At 38.0% G+C, this 20,178-nt stretch overlaps 1 protein-coding gene across 1 annotated transcript; it reads left to right on the top strand.

The window, feature by feature from the left end:
* The first annotated feature begins 76 nt into the window (after nucleotides 1-76).
* Nucleotides 77-19,926, top strand: rapgef5b (Rap guanine nucleotide exchange factor (GEF) 5b). The gene is made up of 18 exons (XM_079240859.1): nucleotides 77-513; nucleotides 6,528-6,667; nucleotides 7,352-7,452; nucleotides 10,986-11,064; nucleotides 11,210-11,354; nucleotides 11,436-11,533; nucleotides 14,518-14,548; nucleotides 14,733-14,811; nucleotides 15,134-15,283; nucleotides 15,662-15,759; nucleotides 16,239-16,361; nucleotides 16,471-16,649; nucleotides 16,852-16,942; nucleotides 17,048-17,098; nucleotides 17,309-17,396; nucleotides 17,527-17,591; nucleotides 17,687-17,741; nucleotides 18,717-19,926. The coding sequence occupies exons 1-18, from the start codon at nucleotides 334-336 to the stop codon at nucleotides 18,833-18,835; spliced, it is 1,872 nt and encodes a 623-aa protein (XP_079096985.1). The 5' UTR covers nucleotides 77-333; the 3' UTR covers nucleotides 18,836-19,926.
* Nucleotides 19,927-20,178: the final 252 nt, after the last annotated feature.

Raw genomic sequence — 20,178 nt, 5'->3', positions numbered from 1 at the left:
CCCCTGTGGTGAAAGGCACAAGAAGGACGTAGAGAGGAACTCTGTCATTCTCATTTGGTCCAGCCAGCTACAGAATGATTCCTGGAGTCCAGGACCTGGATGAGGTCCTTTCTATGTGCACCCTCTGCTGCAGAGCTGAATAGCACATATAACAACTGAATTTTACTTTGGCTGCAGTGAAAAAAACATTTGGTTACGCACCTGCAGACACGGACAAGTGTTACACAGACTTTAATTTTGGACCTGCACACCTTTGATAGTTTTTGTAAGAGTTGTGTGAGCTCACTTTTTGTCATTTTGCCAGCTGGAAAGCCAGTAAATTGTCTGCTGACAATGTCGTGGGACTGCGGCCTCAGGTACATGTTCTCTGTGTCCCCTGCGCTGCAGCAGGGGAACAAGTGCATCATACGTGACAAGGAAGACTTGTCCAGACTGGAGATGGTCCAGAGACTGGCAAAGGATGGATGCCGCTTCCTGCAAAACCACAGCAAGAGCCCAGAAATGACACAAGAGGTAAGACTGATTTTACTGCAAACAAATAAAATATCTTAACAATTGCTACTAAACTTTCAGTAACTCAGCTGAACACACAGTGTAACCATGAAATACTGAACTGTTGGACATATTTAATAGAACAGCAATGCCTTATCAGTGTGAACATGTCAGACAGACTACTATACTCTGGTGTATATCGTGCTGCTTTGCAAAATGCTTCATTAATGAACTAGAACAAGACTGTGTTTAAACTGTTACAGAGGAGATGCACACACGGGTTATATACACTCAATGGCCACTTAATTAGGGACAACTTGTACTATCCATTTGGACCAATCTATGCCTTCAGAACTCCCTTTAATTGATTGTGGCAAAGATTCAAAAATTGAAAAAATTTATCAGAGATTTAGATTCTTATGGACATTGTAGCATCAAGGTGGTGCTGCAGATTTGTTGGCTGCACATCCCGTTCTACTACATCCCAAAGGTGCTCTGTTCGATTAGGATCTGGTGACTTTGGCTCCTAAATATCATGACATGAAAAAAAACTGTCTGCTCCTTAGCAGGTTTTCAAATTAAATGAATTCAAGCTCAGATAATTAATAAAACATTAAAATGTGTCATGTATGAAAACAAGAATTCAGACAAAACAGAGGAGGGGGGGGGGGGGGGGGGGGGGCGGTGAGTATAGATATACATGAAGAAGCATGCTTATTGAATTAACTTGATAATTACTGACTATGATCGCCTCATTAAAAGAAAAAGTTTCAGCATCTTTCTGCTCAGAGACATCTGAGACATCATCAGTTATTTTAGAAAAGCAGGTGTTGTTGCCTGTCAATGTACAATTGATAATTAATGTTTTTTGTTTTATTTTAATTCTAAACATGCAATTGCTATCCATATATTAGCATTCAGCGTTGAAAACTTGAAAAGTTTGGATATCAGACCTTTTATGATCTGTCAAGCATGATGTTAATGAGGTGATGATATGGACGTGTTTCCAGTTAAAAGCTGATCACCATGTAGTCGTTAAGTCCTTCATAGGACTTGACTCTTTTATTTACAAAAGTGTTTTAGTATCGAAACTGATGCCAGCTTTCTGATAAAGAGATGCGATAAAAAGAAGAAATAAGATTATACAGTGACCTAAAGTTTAGATATCAACCTGATTAATCTGATGTGACAGATAACGAAGAGTTTAGAAACTTACAACTGAAGCTGTGCTGATTGATTCTTTCTAATTCCACAACAATGTGATGGATTTATTACGTCATCATATAGAAAAGGACCTAAAATATTACTGGTAAAGGTGTTCAGCAATCTACTGAATCAGGTACTATTTTTTATTCAGTAAACAACACATTGTGTTGATTTTTTACCTGAGGTTCTATTTGCTTAACATATGAAAGACTTTGGATTAAAAGATTGTACAGCCTTCTTCTTTCCACAGGACAAAACTGTAAATTGTTTAGAATGGCAGCATCTTCAGTTATTGGTGGAGGTCGGGGGGACAGGTTGCTCCAAAGCACCTTGACTGACATCTCTCACGACAGAAAACATTAGTGCACAAACTGTTCGTTCTCTCCAGTCTGCACTTTTTAAAAAAACATTACATCATCCGGCTGTTAGCTGCCCAGGAGCCACCTGATTGGCTAACCCTGTGGTGGGCTCAGCTTCTCCCTTCCTGCCAGCTGTATTTGCTTGCTGAACTAAAAGACAATTGCAGGAAAAGGTGACGTAGGTGGCCAGACCACCATGCCAATACATTGTGTGGTGTCAGGGTGGGTTCCCGTACGTCAGATCCCTGACCTTTCTTTTATAATAGAGCAATATCTCTCTATTTATGCTGGTATTAACTAACAATCCACTAATCTGTGTTTGATCAAATGTTAGTGCTTTACATAATACAACAATCAGTTGGTTTTTTTTATGTTGCTTTAATGCTGAACAAGTACAAAGTGTCTTATATTTAGAAGGATAAAGGATAAAAAAGGAAGGGGATATTAGCACAAGTACACTTGTGACTCCAGTGAAAATGGCCAGTCAAGTTGGTATTTAATGCTTGACATGATCTGAAAATGTTGGTATCATGTGGGATTATGTGTCTTGACTGTGGAGTGGTTTAAAGTGATGTTACAATGATGCCATGAAGCACATCTGACTCATATAAATATCTAAGTTGATGCATCAGAGAGCTTAGATGTTAGTTAAATCCCAGCTGTTACAAGCAGGGCTGCTTAGTATACATTAGGCTGTAAACCCACATATGGATATGGGTGAGGAATTCAGGGGCAGGTAGGTTGTGAACATCAGGCAATCTCCTTTAGTCCAAATAAGGACATTTCTTTTGATAGTGTAGTTCAGAGACCATGTATAATTAATTTATTGTAAAATATTATTTTTTGCTAAAGAAAAAAACCTTTTCGTTGATCCCATATATTTAACCTCAGTTGCCAATATTTCTACATGTCATATAACAGCTGAGATAATAGTGAGCTTGTGTGTTTTCAGATGTATCTAATGCAGCATTATTTAATCTCTTTTTGATAATGTTAATTTTTTAATTCAATTTTTCCTGCTGATGACGGTCTGATTATTCTTCTCAAAAGGCAAAAACAGACTTTTCTTTACATGCACATGTTTTTATTTGCAGTCATTTTAATCAATCCCTGTGGTTGCCTTGAGTTGATACACAGAGAAAAATGCTTTAGAAACCAAAAATTGGGATAAAACATAAAACATGGAGAAAACAAAACTCCAAATGTTTCAGAAAAAACAACAATTTTTTAAAGATAAGAACAATGCAGTTGAAAAAATAATAAATCTGAAAAAAAGATTCTGCAAACCTAAAAAAGTAAATTTTATGAGTTGCTTTAGCAGGTGTTCAGGGCTTAAAGGCTGAAAGTCCTCATTCCTGCATCAGAACATGGTCTTTTCATAAAGACTTTATGTTACCTTCTTCTTACCATTCTGCAGAATCTACACTATTGGTTGAGAGGAATTAGGACACATCTGCACTCTAGTCAGGGCTGAAACCTTCAGGCATTTTAAGCATTTTATGTGTCCCAGTATGCAGGCAAGAGGGATCCCTCTAACTAAAGAAAGACAAAGTCATGTTTGGTCTGAATTTCTTTTATGTTGGGTGGATTTTTCAGATACAGTTTTATGGTTAGGGAAGGACTTGTGTTGCCTGATGCTCTGATTCACTACAATCATCATTTAAAACGGCTCTGCTGGTTTGGTTTTTGGATGAGGACATTATTAACCACAGAGCCCAAAGCATGGTGAGCACGAGTGTTGAAAAGCTCAGGCAGGATCAATAATTCATTGTGAGGACAGGAAGACTTTTACAATCTACAGAAACACCGGCTTTGCTGTCATGCTTTATGGGATAAAACCTGTCTATTCTGATGAATTTGACAGAGCTAAAATCACACCGTGTGCGTCATGTGTTGATTAAGATAGAACCACTAACGTATTTTTAACTTCCCAAGAAGCAGGAAGCTAGTCAGTGCAGCCTCCCCTTTCTGGGAATTTTCTAATTCTTTTTTATTTTTGCCATATTTAGAAGTCTTGTGATGGGAAATACACACCCTTTCACTGCTTTCATTACGCAGGACCAGTTTGTTTGCATATATGCACGTTTGCAACAGGAAAAAATTCATGAGATGTGCTTCCCATGAATCATGGGAAATACTGCCAAATAATGCAGTTAATTCTCACTATCTTTTTAGATGCACCTCCTTGACTGTAAAGCATTCAGAAATAAGGCTTAGGGACTTGTAAACACAACTGTTGTGTTAGATACATGTGAGCACGTTCTTGTGTGGAATCTTATCTGTTGAGCACCCATTTTGTCCTTTTGTAAGTGTTAATGTGCAAGGAAACCATGCTAAACTGAAGAATGCTGTATGCTTCTCTACAAAAGGCTATTAAAGCAGCAAACTGTAGCCACTTCCAGCCTGACTGCCCTGGCTAATAGCATGAACAGAGGCTTGTGTTGCACCGACTGATGGCTGGAGAGTGGAGGAGGGGTTAACCCTGATGCAGGATGACTATGCATATACTGAACTCCTAAGTAAAACCAATAAATCTGATCTAAACACTCACGCTTGTATCAGAAATCATTATACTTCAGTAGCTGAAACAAACCCCTTTGTTAGATATATTGATTTTTAAACAGACTGCTGAGACAAAGATATTGAGCCATTAATGAAAATACATTTTCTTAGTGTTAAGCTTGTTAAGTGAAGAGGATACAGCATAGCAAATGTGACAAAGTTTACATAATTATTTGATCTTTTTGTACCTCATGTTGGCAGTAGTTTTCAGTCAAAAGAAAGAAAGACTAATTTTCTGTTTTCACAAACAGAGATGTTTCTGTAAATGAGAGGATCAATGATAAATGAGCAACGATCTTAGTAAAATCCCAAGAAATATAGAACAAAGTTAAAAATATTTGGTGTATTTCATTGCTTCTGAAATGGAGATTTCTGGGTCATGTGTGAAATTTACATTAATAAAGTTCTTTTATCTGTTAATGTTTTTTTGTACCAATTTAAAAATCTTCTCTGATGTATATCACATACAGTAACAGAGTGCAAATCACTTTTTTTTAACATTATGTATGTCTTTATTAGATGTTAGACATGGCGTGTATTGAACCATTAAACTAAGAATAAGTAATCACAAGTAGTGGGGCTGAGTTTACTCTAAATACATGCAGCTTTTAAACTAAAAATTTTCTTTTGGGTGTTTTTCTAAATAAAAAACTAAAAACTCATGAAAGTTTGCAATATTTACTGAATGAAATTAAAAGCTATGCAAACAAAAGTTTGTTGCCAGAATTATAATGAAATTATATATATAATATCTCTGTTATGAAACATTTTACATAATATGTTCTGTTTCATGTGCAACAGTATAAAAAAAAGTTAGACATGGAAATGAAAAGTATCAACATTGTGCAAATGTTGAAAAATAATATGGCAGTTAAATAAATCTCAAACTCTCCAGGTCATCCATATTGTGCATTTTTTTTTTTTTTTTTTTTTGGGGGGGGTGGGGGGGGTGGGGGGGGGGCTTTTGGGCAAATTAGTGGTGCAACCATTTATTTACATTACTCCACTGCTCAGAACTGCACAGAAAGATTCTGCATCAGTGTACTTTACCTGAATGTCCCTGCTGTTCTCTTTTCAGTGTGATTTTCAGGGATGAGTAACTAGAAAACTTAGCAGGGAGATGAGGCAGAGATTTGATGTTCTTGCTGATTTAGCCAAGCAGAAAGAGATTAAATAACCTGCTCAGTCTACCTGCATTAGGAAGCAGAGCAATCCTGAATATTAATGGATGGTAATTAGTCTCTGTTTAGTCAGTGTGTTGTCAAATAAATGAAATATTGATATGCTTACTTTCAGATATGTAAATGAAGTAATACGAGTTAAAACAACATCTATTGTCAAATGAACACTGAATTGAAATAAAAATGAGCTCAAATGAAAGTTTAATTTATTTATTTATCTTGTAGGTTGACTTTAATGTGGCATGAAAAATATTTTACGCTAACATACAATTAAATTAGGGCTCACAATACATATATGACTGAGTTTCACAGAAGGTTTGATTGGTTAGGTACTTCCGTGACTGAGATGTGCGCTTGACACCTTAAGAAGTCAGTCACTAAGTGAACTAAATTCAAAGGTGAACTCTGAACCACTAAACCATTGTTAGTATGCACTGTGTGATATGACAGCTTGAAATAGACTGTCCCCAGACACTAGCCATAATTTAATTGGCTCTACGCATGAATCTATGTGGCTCATTTATGTTAATCCCTGAATGGGCCCCCGTGATAAGGACTAAATTATGATATATGGAAATCCTCCTTCATTTGCAGTGCTGTCTTTGACAGAGTATTATGATGGAAATCAGTGGTGATTTGTGTGAGCAGGAGAGAAATACGAGGGAATCTCCTTGGTGATGACACACTCCATCCTCACCTCCCTCCTCCCGTGCTTTTCTCTCGCCAGCCCCGGAGTGACGAGGCAGTCCGCTTGTGTCTGAGAGAGAGGGGCCACAATGTGCTCGTTCTCCAGAGAGTGTCGTCAGAGCAGCCAGCCCTTACTGCATCGGTAAGGGGAGGAGGGAATGTGGAGGCAAGGAACAGGAGGTAAGCCTCTCTACTTCCCCTCCCCTTCTAGATTCCCTCCCTCCCTCCCATAATTTCTCTCCCTCAGCACTCCGTCTCTCATCATTCTCCTTTTCTGTCTCTGCGGATCACACATTCAGTCAGGCATACTTACATCGCAGCTCCCAGCACATAAATGATTACACTGGATACATATAAGTAAGCAGCATGGGGCTGTGAGGCAGAGCGCTGTTGGCAGCCTTCCCATTCAGGTCATTCAAAGGGTTTTTCAGTCGCGACCGTACCAGGATAGTTTGCTGGAAAGAACAGAGAGCAGTGCACCATCCTGTAACTGCTGGAGGTGTATGGATACATTTGTGGAGGTGTCATGCAGCAACATCCACAGCTGGTGTAAGGGTACAGGAACTCTCCAAGGATGGGATCTCGTCCACAGCCTCTGAACCTCCAGCAGGATGAGAGCAGACTGCTCCTGTATGCTGCCTTGGTGGAGCAGGAGGAGGATGAGGAAGATGAGGAGGGCTCAGAGGAGAGCAGCAGCGGTGACAGCACAAGCCGGGCAGAGCCGGTGACAATGCCCACTTTTGACGTCCCCTACTTTCGCTACATAGATGATGAGGGCACAGAGGGAGAGGAGGAGTGGAGCAGCAGCCGATCCATGTCCTCTATTGACGAGGACTCGTCCGCTGACTCTGTTGTGTCTGACAGGTACATGGTGGTGTCAGGGACCCCAGAGAAGATCCTGGAGCACTTGCTGAATGACCTAACCCTGGAGGACGACCGAGGGACAACACAGGGGAAAGAATCAGGTCAGCTTTATACTTTTGTGTCAAGAAAAACCTTTCTTATCATATTTTACCTTACTCTGCTATGTCAACGTGTACAAAAGCATTCTGTATTTTAGAGCCAAAAAAATGAGTCTAGATGAGTCTTTTACCATATGATGTACAAATCCTAAGATGCTGTGCTGATGCAAAAGCTCTCTCTGTGTGTGTGTGTGTTTATGAAAGATAGATTGAAAAGAAAAAAGTACTGCCACTTTTTGTTTTACTTCTGCCCTTCCCCACCTCCTTCCTTCCATAATAAGCTGGGACAGCAGCCCCCTGTGGGCAGTATCACTGGGTTAATCATGCGCTGTGATTGCCAGAGTTTCACTCTGTTCCTTTTTAAAGCCTTTGACAGAGATCAGCTTTTCTCATATCTTTTGAGTGAGGTTTTAACAGATTGTGCGACATCCACTCCAGCCTCACCGCAATGACAAATCAACACACTTCCTCTCATCCCAGCAGGTACATAAAATTGTGGCACTGTTGCCAAGGCAGAGGAAATCCTCTGTTGCTGAAGCTGGAGAGATAGCTCGATGAGAGATGACGACTGAGAGCAGCACCACAGTCAGACAGAGGAAGAAAGTGGAAACAAGGAGAAAAAAAGAAAAGAAACGCAGATTTTCCCCAAGAGAATGAGGTGTTCATTGATGAAGACAAATGAATCAGATATCAGCAATCATTATTTCTTAATGGAATTGATCTCAATGTCCTCTCTGGAGTGCAGGGCATCCTTTACATGTTTTAGAGAGATATATATTTTCTATTACACCACATATCTACTCATATATCAGTGTTTATCATCAACATTGTGGCTAAAGCTTGCTGGCCGCAGGAGGGCAATATGTTGTTCATAAATGATTCACCATTAGTGCATATCATTGTAGCTGTATTAAAGGAAATTCTTCCATATTACTCAGCATGATGCTGTAATGTTTAGTAGTCTTGCTGGCTGTGATTGTGTGAAAACAGAGGTTGTGTGTGCTCTGGGCGAGTGCAGCTGCTGAGCATGTCTTTGGAAGTTCAGTGTAACAGAAGTACAACAGTATGAGATATTTTGACTCTAAAAGATTTGGATGAACCTCTTTATCTGAACATGCAGCAGGGTGCTGTTTCAGTATTTCTCTAAAGCTGGTCGACAGAAACTGTGAAGCAACATGACATCGTTTTTGCTGTCAATTGTGTGTCAGGAAGACAGTTTAACCTCACTGTGGTAGCACTTCTGTTCATAAGTGTATGCCATTAAAATGCACAGAAGCATTCTGTCTTAATGCAAGTGGTGACACTTTTCTAAAATTACCTCAAGTATGTTGAAGAGAAGACAAAACTGCTAACCGCTGCTGTGTAGTTGTCTGATGTTCTTGTGTTTCCTTTGAGCTCACAAACGCACAATGTTGCAGTTTTACCTGTGCCCACTCTCAAGAGTTGTTCCTGATTCCTGCGCTGCACAGATCAGGTGTGCACATTGCCACCAGAGAAAAATCTGTAATGGAACATTTAAGGATTTTAATGAGAGGATGTTCCAGTCATTTCACCAAAGCACCATGTCGAGAAATGATGATGTCTAAGTAGAGTGGAAAGAAACATCACATTATGTGAACGAACATTGGAGTCAAGCTCTATAAAGGAAATGATTAAAGCCCCCCTGTGATTCTTGTGGATCGCATATTAATATACTTAACCTAAAGCTGTGTAGACAAATGCAAAATTGTATTGTCGATTTGATTGATTTCATGCTACAGAGACGGGTAAAATGAATTAATCAGTTCTGCAATTTCTCTGAAAAGGAGGCCAATTTTGTTATGGACCATATGTGACAGAGGACTAACAGAAGTGTAGGACATATGTTTAATATGTCAAATAAGGCCTCTCTAATAAAGCACATCCAAAGAATATTAAACATGGATTCACAAATAATCCCAGCAGGATGCTGAAGCGTATTCCTAAAATTTATAAATTTAATACTCACATGTCTTTGTTTTATGAAATGTCTCATTGCTCTGTCCAGCACTAATGTCCCCCCTCCTCTTGCTATGTAATCAGTAAGAATTTGAAAAAACAGTTTTTGGTGATTGAATTAAATATTTATTCTGCTTTACAACAACAGAAAAGCTGCAAACTGTACAGCCTTGGGAGTAGTAAAGCTGTTACTCCTGAGAAAAAGTGTTCCACTTAAGATAGCTTGGAGAAAACACACATGTAACCATCAGTGTAAGTCAGTAAGCATGGTAAATGTGTGTGTAAAACTGCAATACTACACAATCTGGGTTGTGGTGGTGTTGGTCCTCTTGGTCATGGGCTTTCTGTGAGAAGGTGAGTTACTGTATTCTTTATGGATGCTGGATGTACATGTGAGTGACTGCTCATAAGCAGTGAGTGATGCATCCACAGCTGCTCTGAGCGGATTAACATAATGATGCCAGGGAGTCTTGTGGACCAGAACGCACACAAAGGCCTCAGGAAGCCAGCGAAATTAAAGGGAACAATTTATAATTCTGGATGTGAGGAACCCTTACAGAGGCTTGAGAGGAGGTTGGCTCTAATTGGATTTTTTAAGATGTTGGCCGAGCAATGTGTTCAGAAGCTGGAGCTCTTATCTTTTCCATTCTTAATCTCAAGACAATTTCTCATCTGCAAGCTAACATTATAAGCTAAACAGCTGCTCACATTTTAGATGTTCTATTAGAAATGATTTTTTACAATTCTCAAAATGACTCCAAAAAAATATTTAGAATTTAATCCCAAATATAAATTGATAACGCAGTTCTTGTTACAGGGAGCTTTTAGGGATCTTTTTTGACCTGTGTTGATTTATTGCATTGCCAGAAATAAATTCTATGTGTAACCTTGAAAAGAAATTGTGAAAGGATACACTGGTAGCAAATGAATCCATCTAAACACAATACGATGAATAAAATCAGATTGCTTCCCTGTGAGACAATAGCAATGAAAACCCAGACTTCATCTGAGGTCAGGAAGAGTCAGCTGACACATTAACATTATTGGCTTATCTTCACCGATGCAGCCTGCTGTGTTCAATGTGTGAGAGTGAAGATAATGCCTGAAAAGGCTTGTGCGAACTTGTTTGAGCAAAATAGATCTGAAGACTCCTCTGTTTCTTTTTTTTAGACCGACCATCAACAGTGATGTAAAACTCCCTCACATTGTGTTTGCCTCTGAGACGTCTTTGCATGGCAAATATTAAGTGATATTTGACAGTAAATAATGACTTCTCGTGGTGTTATTAAAGTGTAAGAGGAAAAATTCCGACCATATGAATGAAAAGAAAAACCTACTGTATGTGCAGCTTAGCAGGCATTAATCATGCAGCTGACGAGGTCAGTAATGCTTCTGCCCTTCAGCATCTTGCAGCATTAATGAGGCATGTTTGTGCACAATTAAGCTTTTTTCGTCTTGCTTCAGGGTTTCATTTATTTGGTGGAACTATCTTTCTAAACTGCATCACTTAGATAAGTACTTTTTTTTCTTTATTATTTATCATGTTTATCTATTTGCAGATACACTTATGGACGACTTCCTATTGACCTACCCAGTATTCATGTCTACTGGTGATTTATGTCAAGCTCTGCTTAGACAATATCCTTTTAAGTTTTCAGAAGAAAATATTACATAGTAATTCACCTCAGGAACTTTTTCAAATTATCATTAAACATCAGTCTACTCATGCCAGACTGCATGATGCATTTGATGTAAGCTAATACAATCCTTAACCAACTTCCACCTACTGCACCAAGCGACACAGATGCAAAGAGGATCGGAAAGAGGCTTTGGAGAGGAAACAAAAACTTCTGCACCTGGTGTCTCAGTGGATGTCTCTCTGTGAAGACTTCCTGAGAGAAGATGAGCATGTCAAACTCTTCATGAAGGTAGGGCAGACTGTACAGCTTGTGCAGAAAAAGCTAAAAAGTGGATGTGGGGAAAAAATGAAAGCTGACATTTCCTTCCAGACTTTGTACCGTTACGTGTTGGATGATCTTTATGAACACCCAGCTCTGGAAAAAGATGTGGGAGAGCTGCAGAAACTCTACCAGCTGCATCGAAGACAGTAAGTGGCCATACGCTGACTGCTCGTCATTGGAAGTAAAATAGTTAAGAATCTGGTCAGAAAATTCAAAAAGGAAAAACTGATCATGTCTGGTTTTGTACAACATCCAGTAAGTCCCACTGCTGGAAGTCTCAAAAAAGACTTTGAACACAAAGACTGACTTCTTCTCATCAGGCTCCCTTTTTTAGCTTCTCAACAATGAGTCTATTCAGAAATCAAAAAGTAATTGCAGTGCTCTGGGGTGTTATGTACAGAAACATGAAGGTCACCAAGCTCTTTATTCTAGACCTCCAAAAAAGAAGGAAATCCTGAAATGTTGAAAATTATTCACAAGCTGCCAGAAATGTTTTCCACTTGCTGTAAGATAAAGTAATCGTGTGAAAAAGCAATGCTCCACTTTTAATCTAACTGCCCACTTGATAAATGTATGCAGACCTTTTTAGTCAACCTTCTTTTCTTTATGTTTCTTCTTCCCGTATTTATATTTCATTTGTTTTCATGTAGAAAGGACATTAACAGTATATATTTTGGGAAAAATGCAACCAAAAAAAACCAACACTGTTAATATGGTACATAAATCAGTCATAGGGTCAATTGCACCAAGAGGAGACATACTTTACATTTACACACACACATATATATATATATATATATATATATATATATATATATATATATATATATATATATATATATATATATATATATATATATACTGGGCTTTTATATATATATATATATATATATATATATATATATATATATATATATATATATATATATATATATATATGTATGATTATGAAAAAGAAAGCAGAATACAAGAAAATAAAAGACAGTCACGATTATATCAGGTATTCTTTAGTTGTTCTTCGAGGGACAAGAGTAGGCCATAGGCACCGGAACCATAGTTTTACCCAGCAGTAAGGCTGTAAGTGTAAAATCCACAATCTGTGCCTACAGAACAATGGGATACACACATAAACAATGATGTTGCATCAATAATATCAATCAAAAGATGAAAATTGATTGTTCTTTTATATTTCCCTGTATAATGTGCCATCGTAAGAAAAGTCTTTATTTCTTTCTTATAAATTATTTACTAAATTTTTTTTGTAAGAGCAGCAGTCTTGATTTTTAACACTGTGTATGAAGACCTCCATGTAACCATTATTGATTTTTTTTTTCTCTTTGTAACATATTTTTGGTTTAATATTAAAGCATATTGCTTTTTGACACCACACAATGATCATCCCTACCACGCCCATATCCCCTTACCCTCTCTTCCATTGCATCCCCTCCCCTCCACCTCCAAACTGGGCTTCTCCCCTGGGAGTACTACAACCCGCCACTCATTATAAACCATTCCCTAACTCTGTTTTATTCATATTATCAACGAAGGGGAATCCACAACACCCACCCTACAACAGTGGACTGTGTATGTGGATGTCACCAAGTGACATTCTTGTGTATTTATGAGCATTTTACAATCTGTCCCACACCAGAGGAGGACAAGGTTGACTGCTTTGAGGCAATCTGCTACCAAGTCAAAAGGTGTCACTTTTTTATAGACAGAGGCCTCCCATCAGCTTCCATCTGGCCTTTGTGCAAAAAGAGCATAAAGTCATATGACTGTGAGAGCTCACAGTTGGAACAAGACTGTTTTCTTGGACTTTATCATTCTGTGGCATAACAACTCTCACAGACCTCATTGGATTCTGTTAAAACGTGGAAGAAAAGAGTGAGTTAAATCACTGTCTTTGTTTTGAAATGACAGAGCGAGTCAGGTTTTTCATTAGCGCAGAGATGCTGCCGGCTTCTGAGAGGGGATCCCTTAGGGCAGGCTTTGTGGCAACATGCCTTTTGTGATGCAGAGCCCAGTAAAAGCAGAGGGATGATAATGGACACAGGGCTATCCATCATGCTAGCCAGGACTAACTGAGGAGAATAGTGTTATTAAATGCAGGGATCATGCTGGAAGGCCTAAAATCTACTAAGCACTCTAATCTCTCCTTGACACTGAGCTTCAATAATGGACTAAACACAGTAGAGGAGTATATAGTCTATAGAAAATACGCTTTCTTACACTGATTATAGAGTGTGTGTGTGTGTGTGTGTAGGGTTAAGCTGTCATCAACAGATCAGTGACTGTGTTTGCATGTGGAAGCACATGGACATGGCTGAATACCATGTGTATTTCACTTCATGTGGAACCATTACATAGCAGGATAAGTCAACAATTAATTCCCTCATGTAATTACTAGATTACGCCTATATTTTAAAACACTTTATGACTTTGGACGTCTCATCCCTTTATTCACCTGATAGGTTTTCTGTCATTCACATCATGTTTTACATGTGAAGACATGTTGTTAGATAGTCCAAAACTTACAAATAGTGAAACTAAAAAAATGCAGCAGGGGATCAGCTTATCAGGTAAGGACAGCTGAAAAATGTTAGCTAATAAATTAAATTTATTTAAAAGTCTTACCTTGTTAGCATCCCCTTCCACCAATGTTTTCAAAGATAAACATCATGATGTGAACAGAGTGCATAGCCTTTTTTAGCTCTGCAGCTTTTTTCTTTAGTGGTGAATCATGATATATAAGCTCTATAGATGCCCACACTTAAAATAAATTCACTTTGAGCTGATAAAATAACTAATCATCTCTTTTTGAAGAACAAACTTAATTTCCCACATCAGGATTAATCAACTAAGAATTTAGGGTTTAACTTTCAACAGATTGCTGACCCAGCTTTCTGGCCCTAGTGTGCAACATTAATGCAATATTTAATCTGCTGTGTGTAACAATGGCCCTTGACATATTACATAACAGATGTTATGTCAGAAGATAAATTGAGGAAAGTATTAATGCATGACAGAAGTAAAATGGTTGTTTTAAAAGGAATATGAAGTGGGAAAAACTGATGCACATGGGTTAAGCACATCATGATTCATTTCATTTTTTTCTGTCTTTTATCAGTACTGTGGATGAATATTCACCTCACAGAAAGGTATTGACTTTTCTTTTTCTCTATGAAAAATTAAGACTTAAAGAAGTTTACTGAAGAGACCTGGTGTTAATACCACTGTACTTACATTATTCGCAAAAGTTATTGTTCAGTGGCAACAGTTGAAATGTCATATGTTCTCAGGCAGACTGAATGTGTCAATATCCATGCATTTCCCTTCTTTTAGGGCAAAGCTCTTTTCCACCAATTGAGTTTAAAAGAGTCCGGGCTCCACTCCAGAAGCTCACAGAGGGAGGCCAAGGAAGGTAAGTCATAAAACATGATGTTCTTCACACGTTCTTCCCGTCATACATTGTTTCCAAAGTAAAGATAAGGAAACATTTAGTCTAAACCGTTAAACAATGGAAGTCTTTCCAGAGAATGAATGAAATGTTCATAAATGACGAATTCTGATTTACTGTATGACTTCTAAACTTTTAGGATTGTTGGAATCAGCTCTGAAAAGTAAATGTTTAATCAAGTACTGAAGAAAAAGTCTACAGAAGCCATTTGTTTGTGTGATGTTGTGGTTCAGTAAAATCTGTTGTGTAATGAAAGTTAATAAAACAATATTTTTTCACTTTCCAGTGTTATGTCATGTGTATATCACCATGGACTCTTATCTAATTATGAGGGTCCATTCTGAATCAGTGGTCCAGGAACTGTTGCAGACAGTGGCAGAAAGGCTGGATGTCCCTCAAGCTGAGCTGGTTCTTGTGGCCATCACTTATGAAGGAGGTGAATCCCTTCCAAATGTATATATGTATGATATAAGTATGAATAATAACTTTGTTTTCTAATCTGATTTTCATTCCGGGAAAGACATGTTATAAAGCACCACAGCTCAACACCAGAGCACAGCCGACTACAGCTCAGATGTCATTAGTGAAAGTAAATATTTACAGAGTTTCTTTCCGTATTGAGCGGCTCTAGAACACATGATAGCTGTTATTACCATCCAGTCATATTAAGTCAGTGTTTTCAGTGGCTGAAGCGACTGGCATCCTCAGAGCAGAACCTGGCACAGAGTCATATCTCTAACAACTGATGCTCACATGCTACCTGACAAAATTTTAATGGCAGTTTGCTGTTTGCGATATGTTTTCTGTTCTGCAGGCAGACTCCTTCTACAGCCTCAGGACAAGGTTTTCTCCAACTCTCTACAGTCGGTGGAGAGGCTGCATGTGTGCAGGAAGGACCTCTGTGAGGTGTTGGTAGGAATGACATTGTAATTAATTATTTTTCATGGACTGTGTGTACCGAGAACCAGCTCAGCAAATATGCAAGAAAGTAACCCAAAATAAAAACAACTGAAAGAATTTAAAATAGCTAAAAAGAGAGACAAAAAAGCTCCAGGAATGGATGCAGTACAAAAAGAAAAAAATCCAGATGCACACTAATTAAAAGGAAAAATAGAAAAGGAACAAAAATTATTGCTTTAGCTTTTGTTCTAGATCAGGTAAAGCCATCTAAACAAGGACCTTAATAAGAAACAGATTTTTCTAAGTGAATGCAGAAGACAAGATATAGAGGTCAGAATGGAAAATAAAGTATTTATCAGATCATTAAACTGGATGGATGGATGGATGGATGATGGATGGATGAACTGCAGGGAGGATGCTGCTTGTTTGGCTCATCCCCATCCCAATATGTAAAGTAATGGAACTCACTGACAGTATTTTCCTTTTTGTAGAATCCATTCACAGACAATTCAGAGGTGCAACAGAGGACGGTTCGCATGCTGAGTTTAAATACTTGGGATGTTGCTGTTGCCCTCACCGACTTTGAGTGGACAATTTTTAGCTCAATGCATGAGGTTTGTCTCACAACTTGAATGCTTATTTGCTTCTGAACTGCTTTCTGTATGCCTATAAGGATGTGATGCTGCTCTGCCCAACACCTGAGTGTACATTGTTCTGTTACAGCAAGAACTGGTCTACTTCACCTTCAACCGCCATGTTTGCAGTAAGTACACAATGGCACTGGAGCTGCTTCTGCAGCGCTGCAATGAAGTACAGCTGTGGGTGATGACTGAGGTTCTGCTGTGCACAACACTCTGCAAAAGGATCCAGCTAATTAAGAAGTTCATCAAGATTGCTGCCCAGTATGTAGCTTTATTTACAACCATTTGCACATCAACATTTATTAATTGTCATGTGGACATATATGTTTCATTACACTGGTGTTATGTAAGACAGGTAGATATGCATGGGGACATGACTCCCTCTACTGGTGGGAAAGTAAAACGCATCTTCTTTCATGCTGATGACTTGCATCCCTGGAAGTAATACATGAATCTTTTACAGCTGTAAAGCACAGAGGAACTTCAACTGTTTCTTTGCCATCATTATGGGCCTAAATGCTGCAGCCATCAGTCGCCTTAGTCAGACATGGGAGGTTGTATAACTTGTTTTATTATCACATGAATTCCTTTCTAGCTATGTTACCTTTATGTCTGTAAGTGAAACATGTGAAAAGAATAATTTGTTATTATCCCTACAGAAAATTCCTGGCAAATTTAAAAAGTTGTTTTCAGAGCTGGAGTCACTCACGGTAAGTGTACTCAGTATGGAACACAAACACTCCAACAAGAAATACAAATCAAATGTTTCTCTCAAACAGATGTCTTTTTATTGCTAAAAATATGTCATATATCAGAGGCTTTGTGTGATCATTAGGTCTCTAATCCTGCCACAAGTTTGCATGCACAGGCACACACAGCTGCTCTCTGAGGATTACATCCATTTTCAAACAAATTTACAGGATCCCTCACTGAACCACAAGGCCTACAGGGACTCCTTTAAGAAGATGAAGGCTCCAAAAATCCCCTTTCTTCCTCTGCTCTTGAAAGGTATGCTCATTATTCTGATAATTCAGTGTATAAAACAAAAAAATGAGGGAGGACACACCTCTGTCAGGCAAATTTGAGGTTTATATACAAACTAATCTTTTACCCCTATGCAAACATGTTTATGTTTTAGACATTACATTCATTCATGAAGGCAACAAGACATTCCATGATAACCTTGTCAACTTTGAAAAGCTGGTAGGTTTGTGCATTTCTAGAAATGTTTGTAACACAGAAAATATAAAGATTAACTGCATTTGAAATATTTAACAAATGGCCATCTGTATTTTCAGCACATGATAGCAGACATGGCGCGGCTGATCCGGCAGTGTCAGAGAGATCAAATCGGTTGGTGTAAAAATAATTTGTGACTTATGACATGTCGATGAAAGTTTGGTTCTGTATGTTGATGCTGCTGCTTTTGCTTTTGTAACCCAATGAACATAATTTAGGAAAGAAAATTTTATAAATCTCTTTTCTAGATTTTTAGGCTATGCTCTTGCATTTGTCATTTTTACTATTGGTTATGAACTTTTTACATATTGGCATTATCGGTTAATATAAAAAAAAAAAAAAAATAAAAAAAAAAAAAAAACAACATTGCTGTTATTAGCTAACTCAGTTATTCTTGTTTAATCAATCTCCAGACAAATTATATTCTTCTGGTCAAGGTTTTTAATACCAGAAACTCACTTGACAAGCAAGCTTACAGAAAGAGAAACTTTAAATGAAGGAATGATGAATTAGATTCACTGTCATCTAATTTAACCAGGTGAGGAAATAGCAGCCACTGCACATTATGTATATTTAGATCCAGATGTTGTGCATTTTTGCATGGCTTCCAGGTAAATCAGGCATGTTTTAAAGGTTGCTTCATTACTTCAGTGTTCTAGATGTTAAATCAATATGGAAAATATCTTATTTCACAATTTCTTGGCAACAGTTTGTCTTGTTTAAGCTAGAAGTGATCAAATAAATAAGAAAATAAAAATACTGGAAAAAAGGAAAAGAAAAGAAAATGAACAATATGTAAGTTTCTGGTTTAAAATTTCTGGTTTTCTAAAGGCTTTGTGGGAATTTTAATGTGGATTTCTGAGTTTGCCTTAATGCAGCAATGCAGAGAGAGAACAAATTTAGCAGGGCAAAAGCTTGCTCTAAATTGAATAAAATAAATAACAGAATAAAACAAGAATTAGTCTTTCAAATATCGAACTAATACTGAGAACAAACAAAAAAAAAAAAAAAAAAATATATATATATATATATATATATAGCTGCTGCATCAAATATTTAACAAAAAAAAATGTTTTTCTATCTAACTAGGAAATGGAATCACCCAGAAAAGCAGCTCAGAGGTTCGAGCCTACATCGACTATCTTCATATCATCGACAATCAGCAGACTCTGTTTGAACTGTCGCAGAGGCTGGAGCCTCGAGCTTAGAGAACAGCTCCATCTCCCACTTTGTCATTCTGTGAAATTGCCAAGGAACAACCTATCACTGTCTCATCTCGTATTGCTCAGGGTTCAGTCAGCAGTTGCAGGAACACGGCATGATACTCGCTCGACAGAGGAGGGAGCCCTTCAATCAGCAGACTGTTGCCACAGACATAGATAAGCAGAAGACGACACATCTTACAGGGACTGTAAGATGTTTGACAGATCCATAGCAACTGTGAGCAGACTCAGCCATCATCATCTACGTGTGGAACTGCAGCGCCAGCAGTTTAACTGCAACAAAAGCAGAAGCCTCAAGATGCACACGTTTATCAAATACGTCTACATGTGTGGGGCCAGAGCTGTTGCTTTTCCTTCCCTGTCCACTGGATGGCAGATGTTTTCCAGTGTGCAGATGTCCTGAAGGATGCTTGCTGAAATGAACAGAAACAGCCTGTAAAAACAGCATCCTCTTCAGGAGGTTGCAGCACATCTCAAAGTTATTTCGATCACATGATGCGGGTTGGTTCATGATAAACCTTTAGTTTTGGAGTGTTGTAACTTCTGGAATGAAAGGTCATTTTATCAGATTTAACCAAAGAACAATTCAGCCCACAAGTCCGTTGCATACTCATGTCTCAAATCTCAGCATTATCCAGACATTTGTTTTTATATCAGGTTAAACAGTAAAACTGTGGTGTGTTGAATCAATGACAAAATGGCCACAATTATTGAGTATTTAAAATAATTTGCATATTTTGGAAATGTTGCATTTCCTGTATAATCTTAATTGCACATTTTTTTCCATGCAGTATTTTTATATTTACGAGTGCAGCATCATAGAGGATGATAGATTACACATAACTGAATGTATGCTGGTTTGTGAGTTATAACTGGTCATTCTAGTGCCAAATCCAATATGACTAAATACTCATTTCTCCTTTACTTTTTCCTCGCCATCTAGTTGACCCATAATGTTACAAATATGCCACGTTACGTTACATTATTGCATTATGTCTCATGTTGGTTACAACTGTCTGAAGACTGACTTCAGCTCCTGGTTTTCTGGTACTTAGAAAACAAAACAAAAATGTTATATGATGAAACTTCTAAACTAAAGTTTTCATACACTACCAGTCAAAAGTTTGGACACACTTTTTCCATTAAATCCAATGGGAAAGTGTGTCCAAACTTTTGACTGGCAGTGTACCTGGGAGTGAAAAAATGTCACTGAGGAGCAACAAAGAAATCAGTTACAGCAAAATCATAAGAACATAACTGACAAACTATTGGTAATGTGCTGTGTGTAGTAACACTCCAGTGTGCATCTTTAGCGTGTTGTCATGTGT

The sequence above is a fragment of the Telmatherina bonti genome, assembly GCF_933228915.1.
Source record: "Telmatherina bonti genome assembly, chromosome: 5".
Classification (NCBI taxonomy): Eukaryota; Metazoa; Chordata; class Actinopteri; order Atheriniformes; family Telmatherinidae; genus Telmatherina; species Telmatherina bonti.
This window is presented reverse-complemented; position numbering and strand designations above follow the sequence as displayed.